General features: G+C 34.5%; 2 protein-coding genes across 5 annotated transcripts in view; one reads left to right on the forward strand and one right to left on the reverse strand.

Annotated features, from left to right (window-relative positions):
• LOC148600930 (polyamine-transporting ATPase 13A3-like) overlaps window positions 1-2,731 on the reverse strand; it is a 60,827-nt gene extending 58,096 nt beyond the window's left edge. For all 4 annotated transcript variants that reach the window (XM_088554252.1, XM_088554250.1, XM_088554249.1 and 1 more), the window contains exons 1-2: window positions 2,597-2,731; window positions 1,856-2,048 (exon numbers count right to left, since the gene is read on the reverse strand). In XM_088554252.1, coding sequence (XP_088410378.1) covers window positions 1,856-1,877 — 22 coding nt within the window. In that variant the 5' untranslated portion in view covers window positions 1,878-2,048; window positions 2,597-2,731. The remainder of the gene's footprint in view (window positions 1-1,855; window positions 2,049-2,596) is intronic.
• A 1,832-nt stretch (window positions 2,732-4,563) lies between these two features.
• Window positions 4,564-12,343, forward strand: part of LOC148600931 (uncharacterized) — a 28,809-nt gene continuing 21,029 nt past the window's right edge. The window contains exon 1 of the mRNA XM_088554965.1: window positions 4,564-4,768. Coding sequence (XP_088411091.1) covers window positions 4,657-4,768 — 112 coding nt within the window. The 5' untranslated portion in view covers window positions 4,564-4,656. The remainder of the gene's footprint in view (window positions 4,769-12,343) is intronic.

Here is a 12,343-nt window from a genome sequence, read left to right on the forward strand (position 1 = left end):
TGAAGCCGTGTACTTAATGCTCCATATTTGGCACCTTACTTATTCAGTACGTTACGTGATTAGTAATTTGAGAACAAATAAAGTTAAATAAAAAGGCTCATCCTCCCAAGTCAGGGTTTTGGAGTCCACCCTCGCTCCCTCAAACAAGGGTGAACTCAAAGCCCTGACTTGGGAAGCTGGAAACGTTAAGAGAAAAATGACCATCTTTGAAGTGAACAAAAATGGCCGAAAGTACTTGATTTTTTATAGAATGTAACTTATAACTATTTCGACTCATTAAATTACTTTCCTCCTTAAGCAAACATTTTTAAAGCATTTTTAGCTTGTTAATGAAGCTGACAAAAAAGTCGATGTCACCTTTTTTCTTTATCTAACATGATTCTTATGGAAACCTGTGCTTATCATAAGCATTCTCCTCACACCTCTCTAACTTGACAACTACAACACCTGTACATTTGTAACATGTAAAAGTACGATATAAAGTGAAAGAAACGAGAAAAAAAGTAGTTACGGCCACGCAAAGGCCTCACACAGGCTTCCTTATATAACGAATTCAGGTAAACACTAATATGATGAATTCAATTCAAGCTTAAGCTTACACATGTATTATTAGAGGAGTATGAGCTTTGTATATTTATGGAATAATCATTAGACTTCATATAATTTTTATTCTGATCAGAGTCTTTTCCAGAAAAAAAAATAGCATCATGAACAATGATGAACAACAACAAAAAACGATACAATGACATAATCAGTTCTAATTTTGAGATACAAATCACCAATCCAATATTTCATTGAATAATTTAGTATGCTGTGAATGTGTTTCAAGGATTGAGTAACCTCCCATCAACAGCATTAGAACCAAGTACACAGAGAGATAGTCATTCGAGAAAAAAAGTCTTCAAGAAGTACTCATCAGCTTGAACAAATCGAAAAGGATAGCCAAATAAATCCGGGACCGTTTATATTTGAACCTTTGTTTCTTGCATATGGACCTCCTGTACACAGTCTCTCATATTAACATGCAATACAGATATAAATTATTATTACTTGACTAGAAATAGCTTGATCCAAATAACAAGAAAGGAATATGTTGGTGTACATACACCTGTAAATAGCCTACATGTACTTCCATGTAGTCTGTATTAATTTCATGAGTATACGTTAATGTTTATTATCCATGTCATAAGTCCATGCGCATCATCGAAAGAATGCTACGGATAGCAATTACTTAGCATGATATTCATTAAAAAAATAACGTGCTTAAGTATTAGTTTTTTTTTTCTAAAAATCTGACAGAAGGCGATTCATGCATGTCAAATACCCACCAAATTCAGTTTTGTTTCTTGTTCAGAAACAGTTACTGATCACATAAGCAGTCTTAGTTTTTCATTTGGTCGTTGCACTTTTGAGATAAAAAAATTATGGATTGTACATGAAATTGGCACTTTGCAAGAGTTATCGTTCTTGATTTGTTTCCATTTGTTTGATTTTAGTTGGAGATGAATGTATGGTTTTCTCAAAAGTGCACATCTGAATATCGAAATGATTATTGTTATGCAAAAATATAGCATATGTAGACTGAAAACCCATTGTTTGTTCGGTGGATTTTTCTACATCATGAATCACTATACCATTAGCAGTGTCTGAATTTTATATGGATTGGTACTTAAAACGTGCCTACTTCAGAAGGCAGACACAAATTTAAAATTTTACAACATGCATAATTTATAACTTCAAATTAAGTGTATAAGTGATCCAAAATTGCGACCACAAAATCCATGTAGTTCACATACAAATGTTCATAGTACAAATAAATACTTTGCTCTTTAATCCATACTGATATCATTTTTACCTCCTGTTGTACTGTCAGCCATTGCGATATCTCCCGAGGTATGCTCCGAGGTTAAAATTTCTAATGTGCTGTCTTATCCAGAGTGTATGTATTAAATTTACTCCTTCCTTCTGGTGAACGAAAACCGAATGCATGGACGGTTTTAAACTTTTGGAATAATGGTAATTTCTTTATAGATGATACAATTCTGTACCTTTAAAATAAGTATAATATAACAAACACGTTTCAAATGTATAAGAGTCACCAGACGACAATATATCTAAATAATGGAAACAACGTCCTTGGTAACAAGGTACACATGACAGTGTCGTTTACGTCTTTGTATGTTTGTTTATTTACTGTATTATGGAAAAAAAGAAGACAAGAAGCTTTTCATTTCTCTTTCCGTCTTCTTGTTTTTGTTGTTATTCATATTTTTTGCTAGTTTGTTTGCTTGTTTTGTTTGCTTTTTTTGATTTGAGAGAGGTTATCTTTTCCGTGTTTGTTCGGATGGTGTGATCTTGTTGTATTAATACTCAAAAAATGTAATAATATTAACAGAATGAGTGTTTAAAATTATAGCTTTCCCATTGCGGTGGTCTTAAAATGGTTGATTGATATGTCGTCATCAAACTGGGCTATCTTTTTCTTAAGTCGTCGTATAACTAGGTCAGAGAAAAAGTAATGTCACGACGCAAAAAATAAGATAAATCACTGCTTATGAATGAACAAAACAGATTTAAAATACAAATGTATGCTTACCCTTTAGTTCACAGGAAAAAGCGAAGTCCTGCACATAGGATAAACTAAATGAATTCACAATAGAATAAAAACTTCCGATGAAGAAATTGTATCGGTGTTATGGCTAAAACGAAGTAGGTACTCCAGCCATGTATCGTTATCTTATAGATAAACTAAATATTTACACAGTTCGATATATTGTAGGGTTGGACTTTCAAATGTTTGAAATTTTACGAAGCCACGAAATCTACACGAAAGTCGAATTGAAAGTCGTTTTTCTAAGTCTCTGGATAGGGTTACTGGTGAGGGTGTTACGTTCTTAATGAAGAAACACAATGAAATTTTACAATTGTTTCATGAATTTGAATAGTTACTGCAGAATTGTTACATGTATGATTTATGTTCTTTTGAGATCTTCATTTTTAAGAACGGGGATATTATATTACTTCATGACTAACATTCCAATCGTTTTGTACCATTAGGCCGAGATAAATTTTGAAATTTTGATATATTAAAACGTTTATTATTAATGAAAAAAATGAAAATTTTATTATAAAGTTCAGTATTGATTACACGGATCACATTTCCATCTTTTTCTGTCACATATGTATACGTGTCAAGTATACAGTTGTGATGCATAGTCCTCTTGAATGGTGCAGAATATACGAATATGCGTCATTATATGTGACCACAGTAGGATTATGTGTAATCCTCATGATCATGTGTGCATGCCATGCTCATACTATCTTCCACATTGCTCCAACTATGCTCCACATTATTTTAGACTTATAATTATGGACGATCATTAGATTCTTAAGAGGGCTGGCAGATTTTGAAAATAAATAATCTGTCTCTAATTATGTAGGGAATAAATAATGTGGCCTCATCATACCAGAAAAAAAAATAGTCTGACTTTGCAAATTGCTAGAAAATAAATACTCTGACCTTGGCTAGTAAATTAAAAATAAATATTCTGACCTGTGCTAAACCTTAAAGAAAAAACTGGCTCGCTACGCTCGCTATAGTTTCATAAATTAGAAAACTATACATGTATAAATACTCCACAAGTTTTATACAATACTCTGCAATAACAATATTAAATGATGCACATAAATGACTTTACTGGAGTAACGTAGAATATTTTTACAGAATGAAAACTTTTAAAAATTCAAAACGTTGCTTGTTAACTAGAAACCGTTTTGGAAAAAAATAAATCAAGAGGATATATTTTCCATAATCCACTCACTGCTACATTGGGCCAACGTTGTCTTGCCAACGCCAACTAGGAGCCTACGAATCAACCACCAGCCAACGTTGGCCCAACACAGGCATGCTGTCTGGGAAATGTGTAGTTAAATTTTGCAATTATAGATTTCATTCATATACATAGATATGCGAATCTGTCCCCTAAAAAGTCCTTCGCAACATTTCCCGCTAAATTTAGGACACACTTCAGGTCCATGAATGCTACCTGTCGGATATAGTAGAGACTATGCCTTGTATTCTAGAGATTGAATGAACTTCATTTAATAATGTCCTTAACAGTAAACATAAAAAGTAACACATGCTTTGATATAGAACCCAAACCGCATATTTCGGTAACCCGGATATGCACATTTAAATTCTCATAAAGAATAGACTCAGAAAATAAATAATCTAGCCAAGAATATGATGAAAATAAATAATCTGACTTGCAACAGGCTTGAAATAACATTTCTGACCTGAAAAAAATATTGTCAGCCCCCTAAGAATCTATAATAATGGTTGGTTGCTCCTGCCCCATGTAAACTTGCCACGAGTACATGCGAATTCACATTCCCTTTTCGGTACATTAAATTGATTGTAAGTTTTGAATTATCTTATAATTGCTGACAACCATGTAAAAAGCACAGATCTGAATAATAAAGCATTTATTAAATGAAATAGGTGATATAGTAAGTGTGCTTAATTTCCGGATTAAATTCCTGATTTATTTCTTACTTTAGAATCTGTATACCGGAAGTTAGATATTTTAGGTCCGAAAGAAAAACCACACGTGTTGAATGTTTACAAAAGTTTACTTATTTATTTAAACCACAGAAATGGGAAGAAAACGAGATTTAACTAATGAAGGGCCCAAGAAGGGTCCTGGGCGAAAAGCTAAAAAGCAAAAGCCTCCAGAAATGCCGAAAATCTTAAAGGGAATGGGAGCTGGTAAGTACGCTATATTATTAATGGCAAAAGTTTGCTTGACCAAACTCACGAAACAAAATTTTCTTCATTCTTGTCAGATTTGGTCACGCGAAATGTGTACATTTGTTAATTGCTGATCATTGTTGCTTCCGATCGGACATACTGCTGTGCTTGTCTTCTGTATGACTGTAATTAACCGTCTGCTAAACGTGTAATGCTACTAGTACTACTTCATTTTGGTTGTTTTATTAGACCCTTGAGATATTTTTTTGTTTTGAGCACTGCTGTCCCGATCTTTGACATACTGCTGTTGGTGCAATCAGTTGCAGTTCGTGTTGAGGTTGAGTCGTAAAATTTTCCCGAAAACTAAATACAGGGTATTTTTTTAAGGGATTCGGTGGTAGTCAAAATTAAAAAAAAAAAAAAAACCTCCAGTGCCGAATCCCAAAATGGATTAGTAGGGCTACCAGTCATGGTTGGCAAATAAATGGTAAGTTAATTGTTAATAATTAATATCCTTCATTATTATTTGCCCATTTGTTTCAAATTCAATGGCCAAGATAATTAAGTCGTGTTTCATTTTTTGTACTGTGGTGAAAATTGTTTTGCAGTTGTGGCTTCTATGAATATCACTCAATGAATTCATGTGGTCACGATCCATACTGAGAAAATAACGAAAGACTTAAAAGAGTTATCTGTCATTATGTATTTTCTGGAGAAACACTCTCTGTTAATGAGAGTGAGTTTCCCTAAAAAATTGATTTGGTACAAAAATTTCAAGCATTTATGAGAATGTATTTTTTATTTGCTGTCATGCTTTATTAGTCCCACAAGGAAGCTGGACTAGACTTCATATGAATTTTGAATTAGTTAAAAAGTGTTCATGGATTCTTGGAGGTACGGTTTTCTTCATAGGACAATTTTGTGTTTTAATCCTTTCTTGTGTCATTTGTTGGCTGGATCATCTCATGTGATTATTTGCAAGGTTTTAATATCTGTTCCAAATTAAACATGACCATTATCGATCCAGTAAAAACAATTTTACACAGTTCACAAAAATAGGTGACGCTGTACGCAGCAGTGTTAAGGTGTTTTCCAGAAAATTTAAACAAAAATCCTGTACAATTTTAAAAATATTTCAACCTCCCAATAAATCCTTTATTTAACATTTTTCATACAAAAACTACATATATACATATTCTACCATATCACTCCATCGATTCTTTATGAAAAATTTCAACATTCCTTAAATAGAAACAAATCACATGACCAAAACATGCCTTCTTCATAAAATATCAGAAACATCAAAAGTCCAGGAGGAAGCCAACCACATCCCATTATGAAATATAACAGACATTTTTAAGTTACTTTATGCTATCCAAAAAGTGCTGTGACTAATTAACCTGAGATCGTTAACATATTTAAATTTTGGTCCAAAGCAGTGTTTTTACAAATTTCATCAAGATTTTGCACTTCATTTGCTTTTTTCTATATGTTAAAAAGTTAAAAAGGTAAACATTTAAATTTACGCGAACAATCCCACCATAAATCTAGTGAGTCTATTCAGCTCTTCCTCCTGGACTTTTGGATCAAAATAGAGTGGTATCATTTAATTATTTCATATCGTAATGGATGACATAAATCAAAATGTTCAGGAGAATGACAATAGTAATGTAATATCAAAATCGGACTACAGAAGAGAATGGAATAAACATTAATCATTGTACTGATGACAACATGACGTTAACTGGTGAGAAAAATATATGGACGTGGCACTATTAGGGGCAGATTCAGGTGGGGGCTTGGCCCCCTAATATTTGCAAAGCATGGGTTGTCATGGGTAGATTTAGGCTGTATTAGGTTGAAACATTAATTTCTCGCTAATTTTACCATAAAAGATATCTATATTGCACCCACTGTAGAAGAATATTTCACAAATTTAGCCTAAAAAAATGTTGCGCCTAGCTCCACTCAACGAAATATTAATTATTAATAATACTCGTGTCTGACCCGTTTTTATGTAATTTTAGCATTTTCGATGCATACACTAGCCTGTTTTTCTCCATTATAGTACTTTTTAAGTGTTTAGCTGTGGCAGATTTACCGGGGGAGCTAAGGAGGCTTTAGCCCACACCCCCACTCTATTTTCTTTTAAAATTAATAATTATCTTCATAAAATTAAGTTACAAGTGTTTAATAGCTAAGGCTTATCTCGTACAACTAGGGGTAAAATCAATTAACACCCAGCATGTGTATATCTTGTCAAATATGTTTCAGTCAATTTATTTTGCGTCATGTCGCCCCCTAGAATGTTTACGACTATTGAAGCGCGTGTTTCGATGCAAGTACATGTACCTTATAATCAGATAAATGTCCAATGTTTAGGTAAAGGATTACTGATAGGAGAACTAGCGGAACTATAAAGTGACTCATAAGTAATGTATCTTTATATTACCAGCATTTTCTGTAATGATACAATGAAAATATAACTATTGAAGAAAAGAACAAAATGTAAATTGGAAAGTAAAGCCGATTTTACATCAAGCATTTTAATTTTAGTTGCCTTGTTAGACCCAAGATTGGTGGTTCTGTCTTCTGAATCATGCAGTAATAAATTTGGAGGGGACGCTTGCGCCCTATTTTTTTTTTTTTTTTTTTTGAAAAATGAGTATTTTAGTATAAAAACTTGATTTTCCATCAGTTTTAACCCCCTCTCCCAACTGTTTAACTTGCTCCGCTCGGCATTAATGTCAATTCACCCGAACCCTGAAATATTCGCTCTGCTCTTGTAAAAAATGTAAACAATTTCATAAAAAATCAGAAATTTGTGCCCTCATCCACTTTCACGAATTACATGTACATCAGCCGTATTATGGGCTACATTTTCTTGACAAGGTGCTTTGGTAAGTTGTTGTTTATGTCTAAATTAATACAAACTTGGAAGAGATAATGTTTCCACAAGTTATTTTTGTAAAGAAGATACAAATGAAAGTAAGTTTTGTGTTTAGACTTGCCCATTCACAAGTTATTTGGGGAGGGGTGGCTGAGTCCGCTGACCAAATTTCAGATTTTTTATGAAATTGTTTACATTTTTTACAAGAGCAGAGCAAATATTTCAGGGTTTGGATAAAATGACATTAATGCCAAGCGGCATTGATAAATATCGTAAAATATTGAAAAGACACCATTTTATGAACGAAGCGAGGGCAATGGCGTAGCCGTTTCTATGGTTACCGATTGATGTCATGACAGAGTTGTCTCCCCCTTACAAAACATACACAAAAGTACCTTAACATCCTTGCATAATGAAAACAGTTTTGACCTTGCCCAAGTTTGGGGAGAAGTTGATAATGAAAACTCGCTAAAATGTCTTGAAATTCACCACTTTTATTCTTAAATGGACCGTCTATTTATTTCTAGAATTATAGATGTGTTTATAAAGGTAAAAGCAAAATTTTCGAACAAGAAAATTACGTTAGCGAAAATAGGTGACACAAGTAAATACATTAAAGATGTGCACCTTTTTTTATGTACATTGTACATTTGTATAAGTTCATAGTTTTGGTAACTTATATAAACTACAAAAAAAACCCTTTTTAAACTTGTTCAGTGTTAATGTATATACAGAACATATTTAGACGATTACAAATATATAACGCCCCGTGCAGGTCCGGGTGTTAAAAGAATAGGCCTGCAGCAGCACTAAGCTTGTCGTATAAGGCGACTAAATAGTGCTCAGAAACCTAGCCGGGGGCTAGGCGCTCTGCCCACAGAGCAACTGGGATGTGTGCCCCAGGTGATGGAATGGGGTACCCCTGGTGTGTTACATGCTGGGGTTGTCAGGCTATAATATGGAAAACCTGACCGCAAACCATAGTGGTGCACCGTGTTGGGAAAGATGCTACGTTCCTCACACGTTAAAGAACCCTGCTGTGGTGTTTGATAGGAGTGGGAACCTTTGCGTTCCGCCGCAGGAGGCTAGATTGCCCAACCTTGCCCACCCCCCTTTTTCCAGTGGCAATCAAAATTTGTCGACCCTATTATCCTTGTGACCCATCCTTTTTTTTCATTTCATGTTCATTTTGTCATCCATTTCATGTTCATTGTCTGAATATAGCTGAAATATTTCTGCTCGGACGTTAAACCCCAACAAACATAAACATAAACACAAATATATAACAGTGAAGCACTTCCAGACAAAGGGGGCTGGTAGTCAAGTGGTTAATTGCTGGACTTCTAATCATGAGGTTGACACTGATGTGGGTTCTAGTCCCCATATATTTTAACCCTCCCTCCTTAAGGGGGGTGGGGGCTCCCACAAAATCAATGCAAAATTTAGAATTTCCCTTATAAGAATGTATGGTTTGTGTGGAGGTTTTTAATGAAAATTACAACATTTTCTGTGTAAATTACTAAAAAAATTGATTTTTTACATCAAAATCTCCCTCAGGCTCCTGTTGTTTCATTTTTTTAATGAATTTTGAACCTCCACTTTGAAGAGCAAGGCAATTCTAGTAAAAAAATTAATGACGAAAGACTGAAAGTCCATATTTATTTATTTTTTGTTTTTTTTAAACCATGAAAATTTAAGGGTTGGTCAGGTTGCCAGAAGCATAGAATTTTTCTTAGGCCACATGAACTGATCCAGAGGTTAACAGGTATTAGTCCCTCATATGTCAAGTTTTCTAGGCACTTACTCTAGACAAGGGGTTTCATTTAATTTTTCAACCGGGAAATTTTCCAGTGGAAATTCAGCTTTCATTTAACACAAGTCTGGTGACCTTGATAGAAGCTAGCATTAGCCAAACGCAGTTAATCTGGTTTTCCATTAAAAAGCTCTACCGACCTGACATTTGTATGTTAAATATTGACTTGTACATGCATGTGTATTCACTGGTGTCAGGGGTTGAAATTTACTTTCAAGAGTGAAAAGTCCTAAACTTTTTTGTATCCTAGATGAAAGGTCCACAAGAAGAAAGTAAAAAGTTCTAAATAAGAGTACAAGTAAAAAAAAGTAGAACATGAAAGGTCCAGAACTTAGGTCAGTGAAATTTCGATGGTCTTTCATAAGAATTTGAGAGTATGGCACCTTAGACCAGCACTAATTTGAACCCCTGTGTTGTTCAGTAGAATTTACTTTTACCTTCATATTTTTACTTTAGACATGTTATAGGTTTTTTTTTAAACACATCATGAATTCTACTTGATTTAATCATATAAAATGGATTTGAAATGATTTAGAATCTTCTTACAGCCCCATGCAGGTCCGGGTGTTAAAAGAATAGGCCTGCAGCAGCGCTAAGCTTGTCGTATAAGGCGACTAAATAGTGCTCAGAAACCTAGCCGGGGGCTAGGCGCTCTGCCCACAGAGCAACTGGGATGTGTGCCCCAGGTGGTGGAATGGGGTACCCCTGGCATGTTACCTGCTGGGGTTGTCAGGCTATAATACGGAAAACCTGACCGCAAACCATAGTGGTGCACCGTGTTGGGAAAGATGCCACGTTCCTCGCACGTTAAAGAACCCTGCTGTGGTATTCGATAGGAGTAGGAACCTTTGTGCTCCGCCACAGGAGGCTAAATTGCCCGACCTTACCCATCCCCCCTTTTTCCAGTGGCAATCGAAGTTTGTCGACCCTATTATCCTTGTGTCCCATCCTTTTTTTTTCATTTCATGTTCATTTTATCATCCATTTCATGAATATAGCTTAAATATTGCTGCTCGGACGTTAAACCCCAACAAACAAACAAAGAAAGAATCTTCTTACATGTATATCTTAAAAAAATTAGCAGTCACAATTTTAAAACTCCATTGGTCACTTGTTAAATACATTCCTCTGTCAGATCAGTGATTGATGAATGATGGAAAATACCTTGTGCATGATGTGCATGTAACTCATTGAACCAGCAAGACAGTTAACTTCAACATGTCTAAATCACTTACTTGTTTACTGACCATTACATGTATACATGTATACTCGCCTGATGGTGTGTGTGCATCAAGAAAGGTACTCTTTGGTCATTTTCCTTAAGCCTCCCCATGACTGGCTAAGTTCACTCATTTCAGAGTCATTGGTATATGCCACCCCATTATATTGGGTCTGATGTGGGGATTTTTGATTCGTCAAAAAACATGGCCGCTGTTACTAAAAATAGAACATAGAGGTCAGACAGTAGTTTTTCACATATATCTCCTAAACTGTTAGGTTTAACTGAATTCTGACATAGGGTAAAAGTGTTCAGCATGATAAGATCTATCTCTGGTCAAATTTTGATTTTAAGCCGTTAAGGTCTCACTAACAGCTTTTAACGTTTTCATTACTTTACATGTTAAAAAGTAATTTTCAAAGTTTCACTGTGAATTCCCAGGACAAATGACATCTTAAAGTTGCATACCGTTGCAAAGCTTGGAAAATTAGGCTTCCAAAATCATTATGCTAATGGTACGATGATTGTAGAAATTCTTCACAAAATTTACTGGAATAAATAATACTGAAAATTCACATTTTTACCTGTTCTGCTAACTGACAGCAAGGAGGCAAATTACTCACACATGTAAATAATATTTATACACTTTTGTAGTTAATTATATATATGATTTTAAAGTACACATTCTCAGCTTTATTTTGACTACTTTTAATCATAATACACACAAATAATGCACTTACAATGCATGTGTCTAGGTTCAGTGTGTTTTTGGTACTACATAGGGGGGTGGCCGTTTGACCCAGAAGTGGTTAGTGAGACCTACCTAAGGTCTCACTAACCACTTCTAACGTGTCCATTACTTTACATGTTAAAAAAGTAATTTTCAAAGTCTCACTGTGAATTCCCAGGACAAATGACATCTTAAAGCTGCATAACGTTGCGAAGCTTGGAAAATAAGGCTTCCAAAATCATTATGCTAATGGTACGATCATAGTAGAAATTCTTCACAAAATTTACTTGAATAAATAATACTGAAAATCCACATTTTTACCTGTTCTGCTAACTGACAGCATGGAGGCAAATTACTCACACATGTAAACAATATTCATACACTTTTGTAGTTAATTACATATATGATTTTAAAGTACACATTCTCAGCTTTATTTTGACTACTTTTAATCATAATACACACAAATAATGCACTTACAATGCATATGTCTAGGTTCAGTGTGTTTTTGGTACTACATAGGGGGGTGGCTGTTTGACCCAGAAGTGGTTAGTGAGACCTACCTAAGGTCTCACTAACCACTTCTAACATTTCCATTACTTTACATGTTAAAAAAGTAATTTTCAAAGTCTCACTGTGAATTCCCAGGACAAATGACATCTTAAAGCTGCATAACGTTGCGAAGCTTGGAAAATAAGGCTTCCAAAATCATTATGCTAATGGTACGATCATAGTAGAAATTCTTCACAAAATTTACTTGAATAAATAATACTGAAAATCCACATTTTTACCTGTTCTGCTAACTGACAGCATGGAGGCAAATTACTCACACATGTAAACAATATTCATACACTTTTGTAGTTAATTACATATATGATTTTAAAGTACACATTCTCAGCTTTATTTTGACTACTTTTAATCATAATACACACAAATAATGCACT

Source organism: Perna viridis, chromosome 12 (genome assembly GCF_037379345.1).
Source record: "Perna viridis isolate PV_CMFRI_1.1 ecotype Kerala chromosome 12, ASM3737934v1, whole genome shotgun sequence".
In the NCBI taxonomy this organism is placed as follows: domain Eukaryota; kingdom Metazoa; phylum Mollusca; class Bivalvia; order Mytilida; family Mytilidae; genus Perna; species Perna viridis.